The following is a 21,402-nucleotide window of genomic DNA, read 5'->3' on the forward strand; positions in this document are numbered from 1 at the left end:
TTGCCTCTGGGTCAAAGGGAAGAGTTTACTGTTATGTAGGCAGAAGAAAAAGGTCTTGTTTCCTTTCGTGGGTCTCCAAGGACAAGAGCTGTCAGGACTGAGTTGTGGTTTTTAAATCCCACTTCTTTTTTTTTTTTATTATTAATTTTTTTGCATACAAAAACAATAAACATTTTCTAAAAATACATACAAACAAAAAGATGCGTATCAAACATATTAGGAAGGTTGCACATGGGAAGTCAGGGAATAGAAATGGGGGTGGGAGTTAAAATAAATGAGAGAGGGACTTTATATGGATCAGTGATAATAACTCAATCCTCTATTTGACAAAGAAGAGGGAGAAGGAAGAGGAAGAAAAAGAAAGTGGGATAAAGGATCAGAAAGGGAGGAAAATAGAAAAAATTAGAGTATGACTCCAGGGTAGACCTGTTTTGTTGTCATTGAGTTGGTTGGTTGGTTTGTCTGTTGTATTCTTCATGTTTCGCCAAGTTGGCCAGACTGGTCTCGAACTCCTAGCCCGAAGTGATCAACCCGCCTCGCCCCCCAGAGTGCCGGGACCACAGGCGTGAGCCACCACGTCCAGCCCCCACATTGCTTCTGGCCTCCATGGTAGACCTCCCAGACGGAGCGGCCAGGCAGAGGAGCTCCTCACTTCTACCCAGACACGGGGCGGCCGGGCAGAGGGGCTCCTCACTTCCCAGATGGGGCAGCCAGGCAGAGACGCTCCTCACTTCTTCCCAGACGATAGGTGGCCGGGCAGAGGCGCTCCTCACTTCCCAGACGATGGGTGGTCGGGCAGAGGCGCTCCTCACCTCCCAGACAATGGGTGGCGGGGCAGAGGCACTCCTTACTTCCCAGATGGGGCAGCCGGGCAGAGGCGCTCCTCACTTTCCAGACGATGGGTGGCCGGGCAGAGGCGCTCCTCACCTCCCAGACGATGGGTGGCCGGGCAGAGGCGCTCCTCACCTCCCAGACGGGGCGGCCGGGCAGAGGCGCTCCTCACTTCTTCCCAGACGGGGCGGCCGGGCAGAGGCGCTCCTCACTTCTTCCCGGACGGGGCGGCCGGGCAGAGGCGCTCCTCACTTCTTCCCGGATGGGGCACCCGGGCAGAGGCGCTCCTCACTTCTTCCCGGATGGGGCACCCGGGCAGAGGCACTCCTCATTTCTTCCCGGACGGGGCGGCCGGGCAGAGGCGCTCCTCACTTCCCAGATGGGGCGGCCGGACAGAGGCGCTCCTCACTTCTTCCCGGACGGGGCGGCCGGGCAGAGGCGCTCCTCACTTCTTCCCGGACGGGGCGGCTGGGCAGAGGCGCTCCTCACTTCTTCCCGGACGGGGTGGCCGGGCAGAGGCGCTCCTCACTTCTTCCCGGACGGGACGGCCGGGCAGAGGCGCTCCTCACCTCCCAGACGATGGGAGGCCGGGCAGAGGCGCTCCTCACTTCCCAGACGATGGGTGGCCGGGCAGAGGCGCTCCTCACTTCCCAGACGGGGCGGCCGGGCAGAGGCGCTCCTCACTTCCCAGACGGGGTGGCCGGGCAGAGGCGCTCCTCACTTCCCAGACGATGGGTGGCCGGGCAGAGGCGCTCCTCACTTCCCAGACGGTGGGTGGCCGGGCAGAGGCGCTCCTCACTTCCCAGACGGTGGGTGGCCGGGCAGAGGCGCTCCTCACTTCCCAGACGGTGGGTGGCCGGGCAGAGGCGCTCCTCACTTCCCAGACGGTGGGTGGCCGGGCAGAGGCGCTCCTCATTTCTTCCCGGACGGGGTGGCCGGGCAGAGGCGCTCCTCACTTCCCAGACGGGGCGGCCGGGCAGAGGCGCTCCTCACTTCTTCCCGGACGGGGCGGCCGGGCAGAGGCGCTCCTCACTTCCCCCCGGACGGGGCGCCCGGGCAGAGGCGCTCCTCACTTCCCCCCGGACGGGGCGGCCGGGCAGAGGCGCTCCTCACTTCTTCCCGGACTGGGCGGCCGGGCAGAGGCGCTCCTCACTTCTTCCCGGACGGGGCGCCCGGGCAGAGGCGCTCCTCACTTCTTCCCGGACGGGGCGGCCGGGCAGAGGCGCTGCTCACTTCCCAGACGGGGCGGCCGGGCAGAGGCACTCCTCACTTCCCAGACAGGGCGGCCGGGCAGAGGCGCTCCTCACTTCCCAGACGGTGGGTGGCCGGGCAGAGGCGCTCCTCGCTTCCCAGACGGTGGGTGGCCGGGCAGAGGCGCTCCTCGCTTCCCAGACGGTGGGTGGCCGGGCAGAGGCGCTCCTCGCTTCCCAGACGGTGGGTGGCCGGGCAGAGGCGCTCCTCGCTTCCCAGACGGTGGGTGGCCGGGCAGAGGCGCTCCTCGCTTCCCAGACGGTGGGTGGCCGGGCAGAGGCGCTCCTCGCTTCCCAGACGGTGGGTGGCCGGGCAGAGGCGCTCCTCGCTTCCCAGACGGTGGGTGGCCGGGCAGAGGCGCTCCTCGCTTCCCAGACGGTGGGTGGCCGGGCAGAGGCGCTCCTCGCTTCCCAGACGGTGGGTGGCCGGGCAGAGGCGCTCCTCGCTTCCCAGACGGTGGGTGGCCGGGCAGAGGCGCTCCTCGCTTCCCAGACGGTGGGTGGCCGGGCAGAGGCGCTCCTCGCTTCCCAGACGGTGGGTGGCCGGGCAGAGGCGCTCCTCGCTTCCCAGACGGTGGGTGGCCGGGCAGAGGCGCTCCTCGCTTCCCAGACGGTGGGTGGCCGGGCAGAGGCGCTCCTCGCTTCCCAGACGGTGGGTGGCCGGGCAGAGGCGCTCCTCACTTCCCAGACGGGGCGGCCGGGCAGAGGCGCTCCTCACTTCCCAGACGGGGCGGCCGGGCAGAGGTGCTCCCCACCTTCCAGATGGGGCGGCGGCCGGGCAGGGGCTGCAATCCCAGCACCCTGGCAGGCCAAGGCAGGCGGCCGGTGGGTAGAGGCTGCCGCGAGGCCAGACCACGCCACCGCACTCCAGCCCGGGCAACACCGAGCACTGGGTGAGCGAGACTCCGTCTGTAGTCCCAGTACCTCGGGAGGCTGAGGCGGGCAGAGCACTCGGCGTCAGGAGCTGGCGACCAGCGTGGCCAAGATGGCGAACGCGTGCCTGCATCCAAAGGAGAAAAGGCAGGCAGCGGTGGCGCGCGCCGGCAATCCCAGGCAGTCCGCGGCGCGGGCAGCAGCAAGCCGAGTAGATTGTAGCCTGGGCCAGAGAGGGAGGGAAAGAAAAGAAAGAAAGAGAGAGAGAGAGAGAGGGAGGGAGGGAGGGAGGGAGGGAGGGAAAATCCCACTTCTTACCCACAGTTTGACAAGCTTCTGTCTCACTCTTAAGAGGATTCCCAAGACCCAGTGAGTTCATCTGTGATTTTTTTTTTTTTTCTCAAGCAGATGATCAGGCCTTCACAGTGATGCATTTAAAAATTAATTATCTGAAATACACCAGGATATGTTTTTTTTAGTACTGTATATAAATGCCCTAAGCCAGACACAAAAAAACAGTACTAAACATATTGATGTTATCGGTATCATTGTGATAAGCAAATAAGCTTCCAAGGATATGAAAAGAAAACAGTTTTCCCTGGGCCTCAAAGTTTCTATATTTTTCAACATAATAAAGGGAAGTGCATTAAAATGAATGGTCAGCTCTGCTGCCAGATAGTACAGTGTGATTCATGTATCCAAATTCATAAGCCCCCTGAGGGTTTATGGGGAGTGGAAAGAGAGTTATCTGACAGGTAATAAAAAAGATCTCAGTCCTCAAATATTGACCACTTTTCTTACCTCCCATCCATCTGCTGAGAGATTCTGTTTCCATCTTGATATTTGACCTACTCCCTCTTGTTTGGCAAACATAAATTAATTTTTGCTTTTATGAGATTTCCGAAAGCAAAGGTGATAAGATCAGCAACCTGTCACCTCAACAAGAAGCACTGGATTGCCTTTCACTGAAAGGGTGCATGTAACCGGTGGGCAAAGTCCAGCTGCCTGGTAGATCATCAGGCTCGCCCCACACTGCCTTTCTTTGTCTGCTGCACACTGTTTCCAGGACTGGTACCTGACCTCTGACTGTTACTAGCAAAGGGGATCGGAGGATGCCCTTTCACCGGGTTAGGCCCCTTGGCTGGGGCCTTTTCTGTTTCTCTGTGGCACTTCAAGTTCACGATGTCTACAGAGCTGGATTAGAATGGTCTCTGTCCCCTGACCCCCTGGCCACTTGGGGAGGATACAACAGCCCCTCTCCAGTTCTTAGTGAGCACAGGATGGATGAGGAGGTTCATTATCGGTGGGTTTTAGGCAGCCGCAAGTCAGGAATTGGCTGCTGTCTGCCATCTTGGTAGGCAACAGCGGTGAGCTGATGTGAACGAGTGTCTCAGGAAGACAGCATGCCACTATCTTCCTGAGCTTCTAGACCCTTTCTTTTGCTTGCAGGACAGCATGGCCCAGACTGAGTGTGGCACAGTAGCTGAGAGTGTGGGTGCTGGTGTCTAATGCCTGAGTTTGATTCTACTTCTGCCACCCATTCGCTCTGGGACCTTGGACACAATCAATTTAACTTTTCTAAGGTTGTTTTTGCATTTATAAAATGGGGATAACAATGATCCTAACTCATTCATTCTTGTGATGATTAAGTGAGTTAATATATTCACCTCACATGGTGCCTCTCTAGCACATGTTGAATACTAGCATTATTACTCAGGGCAGAAAGCAGTGGGTACATGCAGTCCTAGGTGTTAAGAAGGAAGTGAGGCTGGGTGGCTCATGCTGGTAATCCCAGCACTTTGGGAGGCTGAGGCGGGCAGATTGCCTGAGGTCACGAGTTCAAGACCAGCCTGGCCAACATAGTGAAACCCTGTCTCTATTAAAAATACAAAAATTAGCCAGATGTGGTGTTGGGCGCCTGTAATCCCAGCTACTCAGGAGGCTGAGGCGGGAGAATTGCTTGAACCCAGGAGGCGGAGGTTGCAGTGAGCTGAGATCACATCATTGCACTCCAGCCTGGGCGACAAGGGCGAAACTCCGTCTCAAAAAAAAAAAAAAAAAAAAAAAAAAAATTGACCTGCCCCCTTATCCCCATCCCTGGCACTCTTGCTTTCCTTCCCTTTCTTTTTTTCCTGAGCTTTGTAAGGTAGCTTTAGGGTTATTTATGTTTGCTGCTATTTTCTGTCTCCACTCAGCTAAAATATAAACTGTGAGGCAGGGATTTTTGCCACTTTTTCTCACTGATGGTCACCTACGAGATATCAATAAATAGCTGCTGAATGCATGGATGGAGGACTTGGAAGTGCTTATGTCTTGACATTGTGTTTGTCTGACAGTGCTGAAGAGACCTGTCACCTCTGAGGAACTCCTTACTCCCGGGGCTCCGTATGCAAGGAAGACATTCACGGTAGGCTGATGGTCTGGCCTTTTTCTCCTATGCTGCCCATTTTTCTGCACCGTGTCCATGTGTCAATGGGTAGCTTATAGACTGAAATGAAAACTATTTTTCTAATTTTCTTTTTGTTTTTAGCATAATTATGATACTAGGCTTTCTTGACCTCAAGGCACTAAGATGCATTAGGACTTCACATGCTTTATTATTAATACAGCTTTTAAAAATTTTTTGATGTGTTCTTTGTTAAAGAAAAGATTTCCATTATGCACTTATTCTAATTTAATTGCAAATTTTAAGATTGGCATCATTTGCACTTGCATTTGCCTTAAAATCTAATAATTTTAGATTTTATTTCCCACCATTAGTAATTTAAATTATTATTAGATTTTATGGCAAATGGAACTGCAAATGATGCCAATAATCCCTTCTGCATTATAATTAATTCTAGAAATTATTTAAAACATTAGGGGAATGTTAAGGTAGAGAAAGGAAACTGTGGGATAAGTTTTTCTACCGTAGGCAGGGTGCTTCGACAATGTGTGCATGCCTTGAGGTAAACAAGCCTCTGACTTGCTGTGAGCAGCTCTGGACCACCTGCCCCTTGTTGGAGGTCCTTTAGGTTCCTAATGCCTGCATTGGATTTCTTCAAATGGAATGAAAGTGCTCCTCTCAGCATCACTGCACCCACTCCCCTTCCCGTGTCTCCTTCTGTCAATCTCCTCGAATTCACGTTCATACCCTCTTCAAAACACTTCTCCTCCTTCATCTTCTAACTTTAGTGGCATTACCTCAGGCTGGGGGAGAATTCTATCCACACTCAGTCACCCTGCAAACATTTGCTGAGGGCTACTTCACATTCTGAATGCTGAGGAGTTAATAGGAGAAAGGCACTGATAACATGTCTGTACCAGAGGAAAAGATAAACTCTACCTTCAGAAGTGAAATTGAGTATAACATACAAATAACAGCAAACTGTAAAGTAATGGAAGTGCCTGAAAATCTTGAGCATTTCCACAAAAATTTTCATTTGCCTCCCTGTTTTTCCTCAGTCTCCAGCATTCAAGAGAGGGTAGATTGTATTTTGAAAGTATTTATTTTTGATTTTTACTTTAAATGCCAACATTGTTAGTAATTGATTGTGAATGTGTTTCAGCTGTGTTTTGGTTGGGACATGTGTGAAAGATGTAGCTAGGAGCTGTCCAGGGAATTAAACTGCCAGCTCTAATAATGATTTCTATAGAAAAGGCCTTCTCTAATTCCAAACAACTTTTGGATTAGAGTCTACTTATACATTGTGAACTTTATGTACTTTTTCACTTTTTCCCCCCTTGGTGGAGAATATCTTGTTTTTAGAAAGCCAAGGCTAGGCTGGGCATGGTGGCTCATGCCTGTAATCCCAGCACTTTGGGATGCTGAGGTGGGCAGATCACCTGAGCTCAGGAGTTCGAGACCAGCCTGACCATCATGGTGAAACTCCGTCTCTACTAAAAATACACAAAATTAGCCAGGCGTGGTGTTGCGTGCCTGTAATCCCAGTTACTCAGGAGGCTGAGGCAGGAGAATTGCTTGAATCCGGGAGGTGGGGTTGCAATGAGCTGAGATTGCACTACTGCACTCCAGCCTGGGTGACAGAATAAGACTCTGTCTCAATAAAAAAAGAAAGCCAAGTCTCTTTATTTCCCACCATTAGTAATTTCAATAATTATGCTAGACTTCAATGACATTGCAGGATCAAGAGTGTATCATTTGGATACTGGGGAAAAGAACAAACTTAGAGTAGAAATTGTATCTGGAGAGACATTTCAACCACGTTATGACTTTTTCTAAACCTTCTACTGGAGTCTGACGTTAAATTGTATAACAGCCTAAGAAAGAGAAAATCTTCCAGTTGTTTATTGAATCATGGCCTCACGGGAGCATCTTCTTTCCGCCAAACAGGTTAGATTTTTTTTTACCACCTTTTCTACAGGGAGATGCCCGAGTTTGTGACAGAAGCAGTGTTCCAATCCCCTGGCAGGGAAGAGAGAAACGGAGGAACATATGTCACGGTGTATACTTAATCCTGGGCTGGTTTTCTCTCCCTCAGAAGAATAAGCAAATTGCAGGAGACAGTCGGCTGCTTGCTAATTGTGGTTTTCCTCTCTAGATTGTTGGTGATGCGGTTGGCTGGGGTTTTGTGGTGCGAGGAAGTAAGCCATGCCACATCCAGGCTGTAGACCCCAGTGGCCCTGCAGCCGCAGCAGGAATGAAGGTACTAACGGGTCTTTCTCACCCTCTTTCGTATCTGTCTTGGGTTCTTCATGCTAAATTGGCCATGATTCTTACTAGGGATCCAAACCTGTCTTATTTTGTGTCCTTTTTTATTTCTGCCCTCTCTTTCTTGTTCTCCAAAGTCTTTCCCTGGGTCTTCCCTCTCCTCTAATAAACATTTAGAAGTGTCTAGCCAGGCGCGGTGGCTCACACCTGTAATTCCAGCACATTCGGAGGCCAAGGCAGGCAAATCACTTGAGGTCAGGAGTTCAAGAGTAGCCTGGCCACCATGGCGAAACCCTATCCCTACTAAAAATACAAAAATTAGCCGGGCATGGTGGCACACACCTGTAATCCCAGCTACTCAGGAGGCTGAGGCAGGAGAATCGCTTGAACCCAGGAGGGAGAGGTTGCAGTCAGCCAAGATCGCACCACTGCAATCCAGCCTGGGTGACAAAGCGAGACTCTGTCTCTAAAACAAAACAAAACAACAACAACAAAACAACATTTAGCAGTGTCTAAATACCTCTAGCTTAATTTCATTATTTGGTGCCATGCGTACTTTTTCGCCCTAAGTGTTTTGGCTTCATTTTTGTCAAATTTCTTTTCCCTTTCTGAATGGGGTTAAAATGAAGCCAAGCATGTATGATACAGGAACCAGGAGAGCAAGTTTTCCTACCTCCCTGGTGTTTGGAGGTTTGGTCTCCAAACCTCCCCTGGTGTTTTACATGTTCCCCTTCAACCAATACTGAATTTGAAAAATTATGTATTTCCCTTTGTTTAAATCTTCGTGTAAGAACTCCAATGCTTCTATTCTATGCAAGGTGTATTCCTGTGGGCTTTACGTATCCAGTAGCACATAATAGACCATACGACATAGCCAATATTGAGAAAAAGAAAACAAAAGCCATGAACTTTGGAAGAGATCTGGAGATCTAGATCTTGGTCCTGTTAGTTACTAGCTTGTTGACTTTGAACAAGTTTTATAGCATCTCAGAGTCTGTTTTCTCCTCTCTGAAATGACAATCATACTATTTCCCATTGTTTTATGGATTAAATGTGTGGAAACCTTGATAAAGTACAAAGAGCTATACAAACAACAATTCATTAATGAATGAATTATGGAAAATTTTTGAAAATAACTTTTACATAATTTTAGTACTAAAATGATACATATACATGCCAGGTATGGTGGCTCATGCCTGTAATCCCAGCATCTTGGGAGGCTGAGGCGGGTGGATCACTTTAGGTCAGGAGTTCAAGACCAGCCTGACCAACATGGTGAAACCCGGTCTCTACTAAAGATACAGAAAATTAGCCAGGCATAGTGGCTCATTCCTGTAGTCCCAGCTGATCAGGAGGCTGAGGCAGGAGAATTGCTTGAGCCTGGGCGGCAGAGGTTGCAGTGGGCTGAGATCGCACCAATGTACCCCAACCTGGGTGACAGAGTGCGAGACTCTGTCTCAAACAAAAAAGAAGAAAAAAAGACACATACACAGTCAAGAAAATTTGGAAAATATATGCAAGCAGGAAAAAATTAAAATTACTTCTAATCTTCCCTAACTCAGAGATGACTACTGTTAACATTTTTTAAGCAGCTTTATTTGAAGTCTGTAATTGGCATCCTATAAAACGTAGCCATTAACATTTTGATTTATATTCTTCTAGACTTCTTGTGTGTGTGTGTGTGTGTATATATATATATATATATAATTTACATTGTGTTTATTTAAGAGGATGTTGAGGTTTTCTGCTTTGAAATACCTTTATATAGCACAGCTTTGTTCTATTGTCTGTGAAATGTTTCACAAGAGGATATTTCTGTCTTGATTATCCGAAACCATAAGAGGATGCAGAAGACTTAAAAGCTAAAGATCATTCCCTTGTTCATTTATTCAATACTTTCATCCTCTTCCATCAGCCTTTTCCTAGAGTAGCAATAAACATGATTGGGATCTCCGCCTCTCTGATTTCCAGCATGAGCTCTCTGGCATTGGTTTGCATGCTGGAAAAAATAAGTGGGCAACAGAAAATTGCTCAAGGAAGCAAAGAGCACCTTTACTGCCTGCCCAGGTAATCAGCGCTGGTATGATTAGGGGCTGCTTCCGCCTTTTGATTTGATCACCTTACTCATGTCAGGGAGGCACAGGCCCTGGGGTCCTGTGCTCTGGGGCAGCCATGGAAGCCCTGCTGGCTAAGGTGGTGCATGATAGAGCCCTTCTACCTTCCCAGGACTGCAGCAGGCACAGCACCAAAGCAACTCAGAGTAGGAATGTTGGCAAGGATCATAAAAAAGCAAGCATTTGCATCCATGCCAAGGCTGAATTTTTCATTTTCTAATGGAACTCTTGGCTGGGGAAGGATTTTATACTGTATTTCCACAATAAAGTACCTAGTATAAATTTTTTTTGGCACAAAGCTTCAGTTCTGAGTGTGCACTCACTCGCATGATGCTTTGGCTTAAAGAGCATTTCTTTTGCGGAAAGCAATGAATTTATTTACATTGCAACTAAAGACCTTGTTTTGCTTAGCCAAGTGTACAGCGAAATTAAGTGATTTTAGTTTATCTTTGTTGACGTACATACATAACCGTTCCGGGCATTGTCAACTCATTAACTCTTTAATGTATATACCCTGATCAATGTTTTACCTGATATATTTTTTCAATTTCATAAGCTAATACTTCATATGATTTATATGTTTAGTTTCTTCAGAGGTACACAGTGGTTTTCTTATGTTATAGAGCTTTACAGAGTTCATTAGAGCAGTCTTTCTATCACTGTATTATTACGCAGCTCCCTGGTCCAGCAAAACATCTGTCCTGAGGTTCTCTGACCAAAGCAGTTTTAAACTGCCACATACTTTATCCCCCTCTTAAAAATTTACAAAGCACATTAGCATATTGAAAGCTCTGACAAACCTGGCAGGAGGAAAAAAAAAAAAAGCTTGTTTAAATTGTTTAACGTAACATTTTATCATTTAAGAGAAACATGCAATGTTGTTGTTAAGTGTTGTTGTTAAGATATAGCCCTAAAACCCTTCTAAGAAGATGCTTTTGGCCAAACTGCATTGGAATTGATATAAAGTCATACACCACTTAATGACAGGGTTATGTTCTGTGAAATGGGTTTTAAGGCGATTTTGTCATTGTGTGACCATCATGGAGTGTACTTACACAAACCTGGGTGGTATAGCCTACCACACACCTAGATATAGCCTATTTCTCCTAGGCTATAAACACTGTACAGCATGTTACTGTACTGAATACTGTAGGCAATTGTAACACAATGGTATTTGTATGTCTAAACATAGAAAAAGTAATGCATTGAGCTTAATGTTATGACAACTGTAATGTCACTGGGCAATGGGAATTTTTTTTTTAAAGCATTCTTTCTTTCTTTTTTTTTTTTTTTTTTTGAGACAGAGTCTGGTTCTGTCGCCCAAGCTGGAGTGCAATGGTGCGATCTCGGCTCACTGCAACCTCCACCTCCTGGGTTCAAGCAATTCTCCTGCCTCAGCCTCCCGAGGAGCTGGGATTACAGGCGTGCCACCATGCCCGGCTAATTTTGTGTATTTTTAGTAGAGACGGGGTTTCACCATGTTGACCAGGCTTGACCAAGCATCTTTGAATTTGAGCTATTCTTATTTTGAAAGTTCTTTTACTTAAAAAATAAAATCTGCAAACGTCGGGCTTGGAGGACTTTTGTTTGGCACTACAATTCTAGAATGGAGCATGAAATGCGGAAATCATCAAAAGTTTTATCAACTTATGCAATGCATTTACATCGAGAAGTTGTTTCCTGAATTTTTGCTTTGATAACTTTTCACTCATCCTTGAATAATTTTATATCCAGGGCTTCTGGTTTCCTTTCAATGCAAAGGGGGAAGGAGCAAACCAGAGAAGGAACTGTCTCTTCTATGTACCTGACCCTGAGCCGTGCGAGGATCTTTTGCTACAGGAGCTCATTTAATGTCAGCATCCAAATACTCATATCCTAGAGGAAGAAATCATTACAGGAGGAAAAAAATCTGTCTCTTATCTCTTTGCTGCTACTTTGAAAGGGAAGCCAGTTCCTTCCCCAGGCTATTTTTTTTTTCCTTTTTTTAGACAGAGTCTCACTCTGTCGCCCAAGCTGGAGTGCAGTGGTGCGATCTTGGCTCACTGCAACCTCCACCTCCCCGGTTCAAGTGATTCTTCTGCTTGAGCCTCCCAAGTAGCTGGGACTACAGGCATGTGCCACCACGCCTCATTTTGTATTTTTAGTAGAGACAGGGTTTCACCATGTTGGCCAGGCTTGTCTCAAACTCCTGACCTCAAGTGATCTGCCCACCTTGGCCTCCCAAAGTGCTGAGATTACAGGCGTAAACCACCATGCCCAACCCCCAAGCTATTCTGTAGGTTACAGTATAATGAATATTGTGTAAACGTTAACGTTGGTTTCATGTCACAACCTTGAATGATATAATCTTTTTTTTTAAATCACATCAAGTCTAAACCTATTTCTGGACCATACTATCTATGATAACCTTATTTTACATGATCCTCTAGAAGACATCCTCTGCTTTAGTCAGGGAGAATTTTTACATTTCAGGAATACATCATGATTATGCCTATGTCTGCCTCTCAAGAAAATCTAATTAAATGACTCAGACACTCAAAATACTCTAATGGCTCCCCATCACAATAGGAATAAACTCAGATGTTTTCTGTAGTCTACGAAGTCTATAATCTGGGCCCTACTTATCATACTTTTATCTCCTTCCCTGGCCTTCTCTCTGTTCCTCCCAGATACTGGGTTTGCTCCTGCCTAGGGCTGAATAGCTGGTTCCATTTTTGTCCTTCAAGTCTCAGATTAAATGTTAATTTTTCAGAGAAACCTTCCTTGAATACCCTGTGATATTCCTCCCGTCTTTCTCCAATTACTTCTCCTCATATCACCATGTGGTCTTAGTCATTTTAGGCTGCTATATAGGCTTAAATGACAAACATTTGTTTGGGAAGTCCAAGATGAAGGTGCTGGCAGACCCGGTGTTTGGTAAGGGTCTGCCTTCTGGTTTGCCGATGGTCGTCTTCTGGCTATATCCCAACAATGATGGTATGGCTCCAATGAGTGGAGGAACACCAGGTTCTTTGTCTCGAGTCAAATTGGAAAAAAAGACATGGACACACGTGGAGTGATTTTAAGGAGTAGAGAGTGTAATAGGCAAGAAAGATGGGAGGAGGCTGAAGATAGATGCTCCCCCATACAGAGACAGAGAGAGGGGGGCTCCAAAGCCGAAAGAGGAGACCCCAGGTGCCATGCATACCAGCGAGTTTTATAAGTAGGCTGGCAGAGGTGGTGTCTGATTTGCACGGGGCTCAGAGGATTGGTTTGACGAGGCATGTCATTCACGTAGCCCGAAAAAGCTTGCCTTCCCACCCTAGCCTTTTAATATGCAAATGCAGGGCACCCTGATGTTCTACACACCCTGGGATAGGTGGGGGTGGCCATGTTGCCAGGAACATGTGAGGCAAGGGCAAGAAGGCCAGGGAATCTCCATGTTTGGATGGACCCAGTTTCTAATGGCCTCCATTTGCATATTAAAGGTTGCTGGCCTGGCTGTAAGAGCTGCTTTAAAAACGAAAACTTCCCTAGGACCCATTTTCCTTTCTATCTGCCTAAAATAACTTCTTAATAACTCTTACAACAATGATATAGTACAGAGAGAGCAAGAGCAAGTTCTCCAGTCTCTGCTTATAAAGGCACTGATCCCATTCATCAGGGCTCAACCCTCATGACCTAATTTCCTCCCAAGGCCCCACCTTCTAATACCATCACTCTGGGGGTTAGAATTTCAAGTATGAATTTTTTTTTTTTTGAGACAGAGGTTCACTCTTGTTGCCCAGGCCGGAGTGTAATGGCCCGATCTCAGCTCACTGCAACCTCCGCCTCCTGAGTTCAAGTGATTCTCCTGCCTCAGCCTCCGAAGTAGCTGGGATTACAGGTGTGTACCACCACGCCCAGCTAATTTTTTTGTATTTTTATTAGAGATAGGGTTTCACCATGTTGGTCAGGCTGGTCTCAAACTCCTGACCTCAAGTGATTCACCTGCCACAGCCTCCCAAAGTGCTGGGATTACAGATGTGAGCCACCATGCCCGGCCATGGAAATTTTTTTTTTAAAGAAAGAGTTTCACCTTGTCACCCAGTCTGGAGTGCAGTGGCCTGAACATGGCTCACTTGCAGCCTCCACCTCCTGGGCTCAAGCGATCCTCCTGTCAGCCTTCCAAGTAGCTTGGACCACAGGCACATCATGCCACCATGCCTGGCTAATTTTTGTAGAGATGGAGTTTCGCCATGTTGCCTAGGTTGGTCTCGAATTCCTGACCTCAAGTGATCTGCCCACCTCGGGATACCGAAATGTTGAGATTACAGGCTTAAGCTATCACGCCCAACCTCAATGTATGAATTCTGAGAATACACAAACATTCAGTCTATTACATCTGTCTTATTGTCTCCATCATATTTTTTAGAATCTGATTATATATATTTGTATGTTACTTGTCCATCTGTTTTCAACAGCTGTCTAAATGTAGAGCCCTTGTCTGTCTTAACTACTATATTCTCAATACCTAGCACAATTCTTGGCATTTATTACATGCTGGACGCAAATTTACTAAATGACTCAATGAACTGATACTTCCAAAGAAAGGCTCAGAGAATACACTTGTGACCACTAGCATTGTGTCCCCATGATCTCTCACTGTTCCAACAACTGCTGAAGGTGGGTGGGCAGTGTTCGCCTTACTTTACAAGTGAGGAAACCGAGACCCAGCTTATCCTTTTCCCAAGGTCACCCAGCTTGTAAATGTCAGAGTTAGATTCAAATCTGATTTATCTCCCCCAATACCCACATGCTTCCTATTGTATTATTTCAAAAAATGCAAACCCGTGAGGTGGAGCCCAACAGATGACATATTCTATTAAACCCTGAAATCCCTGGCAAACTGCTCATAGATGCGTGGCCTTTCATGTCTTCCACAGAGAGAATTTGTATTCTTGTTGGAGTGGTCACGTGTTCACCTGGGTTGTTTTGGAGAAGATCAAATAAATAAATTTCATTCTTGGCATCAGCTTCTCACTTAGGTCAGGACTAGATCTAGCAGGGTCATCCAAGTGAAAAATCCCAAATCCTCACTTTTGGTAGTTTAATCAAACACTTGTCAGAGCAAACCATTCAGCCTTCAAGCTCTGAAGGAATTTGAGCCCTACTTACAAATCAGGAACAAAAGATATCCTTGCGCTTTTCTGGAAAGTTTATTTTTTCTTATGGGAGTAATTAAATCCTGTGAGAAACAGTGTTCAAGTTTTCATGCTACCCTGTGCCAAGTCTCAGAGGGATTTCAAGCCTCCTGGCTTCTTTTCTTGTTTCCTGCCGTGATGAATTGATGGATGTGGACTTAACGGGGCCTTTTTTTTCTGTTTATCTGTTTCTTTGCATATTTACATAGAAACAGAACCATCTGAGTCAGAATAAAGAATTAGTGGCCATGATGTCCTTTTTTTCCTCTTTCAAAATTTCTTATTTTTCATAGCAAGGAAAAAAAATGTCAAAATCCTGCTTTTTGGTCTTTCCCTCTGATGGCAACATAGCTGTCTATTTAATGGAATTTTCCCCCTGAACCAAGAGAGGCCAGGTTCCTAATTAATTTGGCCAAGATAATTTGGGCACTAAAGAAGCAAATTATGGAGTAACTATCCACACAAATGAGAAAATGCTGTGATTTTTTTTTTCCCCTAGGACATAGATCCTGAGGTGATGTTTTAAAAATATGTAGTTATAGCCGGACATGGTGGCTCACGCCTGTACTCCAAGCACTTTGGGAGGCCGAGGCAGGCGGATCACCTGAGGTCAGGAGTTCGAGACCAGCCTGGCCAACATGGCGAAACCCCATCTCTACTAAAAAATACAAAAATTAGCCAGGCCTGGTAACACATGCCCACAATCCCAGCTACTAGGGAGGCTGAGGCAGGAGAATCGCTTGAATCCAGGAGGTGGAGGTTGCCGTGAGCCAAGATCACACCACTGTGCTCCAGCTTGCATGACAGAGCAAGACTCTGACTCAAAAGAAAAAAAAAAATGTAATTCCTTTCCAGTGGAGTTCAGGTGAGTCATGTGGGATAAACAGCGTTGTTTTGTATGCAGTGCTATGTCTCACTTTTGCAGAGTTGTAGCTTCTCAGTTAACAGAAAATGATAGGGTCAGTGAGCCACTGCTCACCACTGGGCATGACTGGGAAGAGCAAGATGACCACTTTGCTGTGAAGCGGTGGCCTGAGAGGGCAGCTTCTCAGGGTCTCAGCACAGAGCCCTTTTCTGCTCTGTGTCCTTCTTTTGCAGGGATTCTTCTTCTGTGCCAGGCTCTGGTGCCCTCAGTAATACAGCGATAACAGTGCACAGTTCCTTGTTCAGTCACTATTCACTGACCACTACCAGTGCTAGGCATTATGTTAGACCTTCATGGGGTTTATAGCCTAGAGAGGAAGAAAGACATTTTTTAAACGCACAGCTCTTGGCTAGCTGTGGTGGCTCATGCGTGTAATTTCAGCACTTTGGGAGACCGAGGCAGACGGACCACTTGAGGTCAGGAGTTTGACACCAGCCTGGCCAACATGGTGAAATCTCGTCTCTACTGAAAATACAAAAATTAGCCTGGCATGGTGGCCCACGCCTGTAATCCCAGCTACTGATGAGGCTGAGGCAAAAGAATCACTTGAACCCAGGAGGAGGAGGTTGCAGTGTGCCGAGATTGTGCCACTGCACTCCAGCCTGGGCAACAGAGTGAGACTCTCTCAAAAATAAAATAAAATGCATACCTTTTAAGTGTATAGATTGGTAAGTTTATCAGATGTGCACACTGGTGTCACTCTCAATCAGAACACATAACACATCTGTCCCTCCAGAGACTCCCTTGTGCCTCTTTCAAGCCAGCCTCTTTCAGCAGAGGCAACCACTGATGAGATCCTGTCATGAGAAATTAGTTTAGGCTCTTAGAGTCAGACAGAATCTTGGCTCCACTCCTCACGCCCGTGTAACTTTTGGCAAATTGTCTCCTTTCTCTGGGTTTCCTTCTCATCTGTTAACTAGGGATATGTGTGGTGTCTTCCTCATAGGGTTGGTGAGGGATTAAAGGAAGTAATGCATGCAGGGCCCCTCATGCCGGTCAGCCTTGTCGTCCTTCCCTCCTTTGCCACAGTCTAAATACATGGGCACATCTCAGAGGCATAACCAGCTTGTGAAATAAATCTGAGTAATTCTTCAGTCTTAGAAATATGTCTTGAGTTCTCTGAGGTTCAGCTTTCCCAGATCGAGTTGCCCTCTGCCCTGTCACCCTAGAATCCTGCCCACTCCTTTCATGTCCCCCAAGTTCCTTTTCCTAACCTCATCTAAGTCACTGCCACACTGCTTGTTACTGAGGACCAAGGTCCTTTCTGACTGATTTCATCAGATTTCACCTTCACCCCGGTATCCCCCATCACCAGCACTGCATGTTTCCCCACTTTCTGAAATCTCCAGAAGCATCTCTGACTTCTCCTGCCAGTTCTTTGTTTGTTTGTTTGTTTGTTTTTTCTTGTTTGTTTGTTTTGAGACAGTCTCACTCCGTCACCCATGCTGGAGTGCAGTGGCATGATCTCAGCTCACTGCAACCTCTGCCTTCTGGGTTCAAGCGATCCTCCTTCCTCAGCCTCTCAAATATAGCTGGGACTACAGGTGCATGCCAACACGCCCAGCTAACTTTTGCATTTTTAGTAGACATGGGGTTTCACCATGTTGGCCAGGCTGGTCTCAAACTTCTGACCTCAACTGATCCACCCACCTCAGTCTCCCAAAGTGCTGGGATTACAGGCGAGAGACACTGCACCCAGCTTGTTTTGTGTTTTGAGACAGGGTCGCACTTTGTCACCCAGACTGGAACTGGAGTGCAGTGGTGTGAACGTGATTCACTGCAGCCTCCACCTCCTGGGCTCAAGTGGCAGGCACCTGTAATCCCAGCTACTCGGGAGGCTGAGGCAGAAGAATCACTTGAACCCAGGAGGCAGAGGTTGCAGCGAGCTGAGATTGTGCCACTGCACTCCATCCTGGGCGACAAGAGCGAAATTCCATCTCAAAAATAAATAAATAAAAAATAAATGGAATATGTGTCCTAGCTCAGTAGCTGCTGCATAATCAACAATAAATATTTCTGGGTGTCATTTATTATATTGCTTATTTAAATAATTGTGTTACTCAGAGTCTTCTGGCTGATTGTTGCTTAAATACATTTATATTTGCAAACAAAACACAAAGTAACAAAATAGTAGCTAAAAGGGGATAACAGAGGGAGAGGGTCTATGTAATCACGTGTTTCTGCCATATTGCAGTATACTATTCCAATTCTTTCTAGTCTTAGAAAAGCTAAGTCTAGGTTTCTCATTTTTAAGTAGCAATAATAATTGCTTCATGGCATAGTCATGGGGATAAATAAAAAAGTGTATATGAGGTATCAAGCCCATGCCCATCACGTGATGGACATTCAGTGAAGACTATCTACTATATTTCATCAAATACAAGATGCATGGATTGTGGCTGGGTGTGGTGGCTCAAACCTTTAATTGCAACTCTTATGGAAGCTGAGGTGGGAGGATCACCCGAAGCCAGGAGTTTGACGACCAACCTGGGCAACATAGCAAGACCTCACCTCTACAGAAAAAGTTAGCCAGGCTCGGTGGCACGTAGTCAGCCACTGCTGGCACATAGTAGTCCCAGCTACCTGGGAGGCTGAAGTGGGAGGATCACTTGAGCACAATAGTTCAAGGTTACAGTGAACTGTGATCCTGCCACTGCACTCCAGCCTGGGTGACAGAGCGAGACCCCATCTAAAAAAAAAAAAAAAAAAAAATAAGATGCATGGATTGTAAGATATGCTTTGATTTCAGAGTTGCTAAAATATGCATCTAAAAATCAGCAAATGCTGGTATTACAAGTTCAAGCCCCACTGACTACTACATTCGTATCAGTGGGTTCATTTTTGCTAATTGCTAAGTTTAACATTTTGTTGACACTAAACATTTTTATTCACAAAGTAGGAAAAGTTCTCTTTTCCAAAGCAGATACATGGAAATTTTTTTAAACATCTTGGTACAATCCTGTGCTTCTCCTAAATTGATCTGCTATGGGTTTTTACTCTGCCTTTTAACTCTTTGTGTTGGATCCTTAAAGACAGTAAGAAGGGCCAGTTCTGAGAATGGGGCAGTCTTGAGGCTCCTAAAGCCTCAGAAGCTTAGGCAGCTACTCTGTTTTTCCAGGTCACATCCAAATAACTAGTGTGAGGCCAAATCTGTCACCCATTTGGAGGACGCTTCAAAGCTAGATAAGTCCTAAAAGTGTCCCCACTTTTTGTTTTTTTATTTATTTAATCTATTTTATTTTATTTTTTTCTAGAGATGGGAGTCTCCCTATGTTGCCCAGGCTGGTCTTAAACTCCTAGGCTCTCGCAGTCCTCCTGCCTTGGCCTCTCAAAGTGCTGGGATTCCAGGCGTGAGCCACTGCACTCAGCTGAAACTGCCCCGACTTGTAAAGTCAGGGACTACACTCGACTGATCTGTACCTGGAAGAGATTCAAAGCTGATCCAACCCAAGCTAGACATCTTTTTTCAAAGATGTACTCTTGAATTTGTCCATGACAGTATCGATCAGTTACGAATGCCATAATAAACCACAGACTGGATGGCTTAAACAACAGATTAATTTCTCACAGTTCTGGAGAATGGAAGTCTGAAGTCAGGAGCCAGCATGGTGAGGCGAGAGCCTTTCTCCTGACTCACAGAGGGCCGCTTTCTTACTGTGTGCCCACAAGGAAGATAAAGACAGTGAGCTCTTTGGAGTCTCTTCTCATTAGGCCACTAATCCTATAGGGTCCCACCTTTATAACCTCATTAACTTTAATTACTTTTTTTTTTCTTTTCTTTTTTTTTTTTTTTTTTTGAGACAGAGTCTCGCTCTGTCGCCCAGGCTGGAGTGCAGTGGCACAATCTTGGCTCACTGCAAACTCTGCTTCCCGGGTTCAAGTGATTCTCCTGCCTCAGCCTCCCAAGTAGCTGGGATTACAAGCACGCACTACCACGCCCGGCTAATTTTTGTATTTTTAGTAGATACGGGGCCACCACACCCAGCCTAATTATTTTCTTATTCCACATACAGTCACATTGGACATTAAGACTTCAACATCTGAGTTTGGGGTGGGAGGGCACAATTCAGTCCATAGCAGTGACCAACCCAAGTATCTTGGGAAGTAAAGATAAACATGAGAGTGCCTTTACTATATCTGCTGGGAAGTTACCTAGATAAGATTCTATGTATCAGTTACAATTAGCTTCATTTATGAGTGTCATAAATCCTCCAAAACAATGATTAAGATTAGTATTTTAGTATTTTGGGTTTTTTTGTTTCCTTGTTTTGTTTTCATGTTTTCATGTCAAAGCCAGAAGGAAGCCAGTTCAGGGCTGAGCTGTTTCTCCACGGTTTCATTCACCTGTTTTGTTTTTTTTACTTTGCTTGGCTTCCATTCCCAAGGTTACTTCAATGTCTGAGACAGCTGCTGGAACTGTAGTGATTAGGTTTGCATTCTGGCCACCCAGGAGGAAAGAAGGGAAGCAGAGGGCACTATCCTTTTTTAAAAAACACATCTCATTGGGCATGGTTGCTCATGCCTGTAATCCCAGCACTCTGGGAGGCCGAGGTGGGCGGATCACCTGAGGTCAGGAGTTTGAGACTAGCCTGGCCAACATGGCAAAACCCTATCTGTACTAAAAATACAAAAACTTAGCCAGGCATGGTGGCATGAACCTGTAGTCCCAGCTACTTGGAAGGCTGAGGCAGGAGTATCGCTTGACCCCGGGAGGTGGAGGTTGCAGTGAGCCGAGATTGCGCCACAGCACTCCATCCCCGGGTGACAGAGCAAGACTCTGTCTCAAAAATGAATAAATAAACAAAAATAAAAGACACCTCTGGAAATGGCACACATGACTTCTTTTACATCTCATTAGCTAGGACGTAACCACACATGGCTGTACTTAGGTGTGAGGGAATCTGGGAAATGTAGAATTTATTCTGGACGGCTGCTAGGGGTTGAATTTGGTCCCCCTGGAAAGATAAGTTGAAGTCCTAACCCCCAGTACCTCAAAATCTGACTCTCTTTGGAAATAGAGGCCTTACAGAGATAGTCAAGTTTAGATGAGGTCATAAAGGTGGGCCTAATCCAATATGACTGATGTCCTTCTAAGAAGGGGAAATTGGCCACAGGGACAGACATACACAGAAGAAAGATCATGTAAAGACACAAAGAGGAATTGTCCATGTGACTGGAGTGGTGCATCTGTAAGCCAAGGAGTGCCAAGTATTGTGGGCAAACTCCAAAAGCTGGAAGACACAAGGAAGGATGCTCCCTTACAGCCGTCAGAGGGAGCATGACCTGCCCTGCTGAACCTTTGATTTTATACTTCTAGCACCCAGAATGTGAGACAAAAAAAAAATTTCTGTTTTTAAAACCATCCAGTTTTTGGTACTTTGTTATTGTAGTCCTAGGAAACGGACACAGTGGCCATGTGTCCAGAAGAATAATGGGGGTTCTATTAGAAAAGGGGTCGGGGCATTGGATACAGGGGAGAAACCATTAGTTTCTGTCATTGACCAGAAAAAAATGTACAACTATCCTTCAACAAGTATTACCTACCGCATATAGTACACTGTGGCAGGTACTGAGGATCCAGTTGTGAGCAAAGCCA

The 21,402-nt window shown here is 46.5% G+C and overlaps 1 protein-coding gene across 2 annotated transcripts in view; it reads left to right on the forward strand.

Moving 5' to 3' along the window:
* The window catches only part of DEPTOR (DEP domain containing MTOR interacting protein), a 193,812-nt gene that overhangs the window by 135,064 nt on the left and 37,346 nt on the right, over positions 1–21,402 (forward strand). For both annotated transcript variants that reach the window (XM_055287129.2, XM_055287130.2), the window contains 2 exons: positions 5,291–5,361; positions 7,496–7,600. In XM_055287129.2, coding sequence (XP_055143104.1) covers positions 5,291–5,361; positions 7,496–7,600 — 176 coding nt within the window. The remainder of the gene's footprint in view (positions 1–5,290; positions 5,362–7,495; positions 7,601–21,402) is intronic.

The sequence above is a fragment of the Symphalangus syndactylus genome, chromosome 7, assembly GCF_028878055.3.
Source record: "Symphalangus syndactylus isolate Jambi chromosome 7, NHGRI_mSymSyn1-v2.1_pri, whole genome shotgun sequence".
Taxonomy (NCBI): domain Eukaryota; kingdom Metazoa; phylum Chordata; class Mammalia; order Primates; family Hylobatidae; genus Symphalangus; species Symphalangus syndactylus.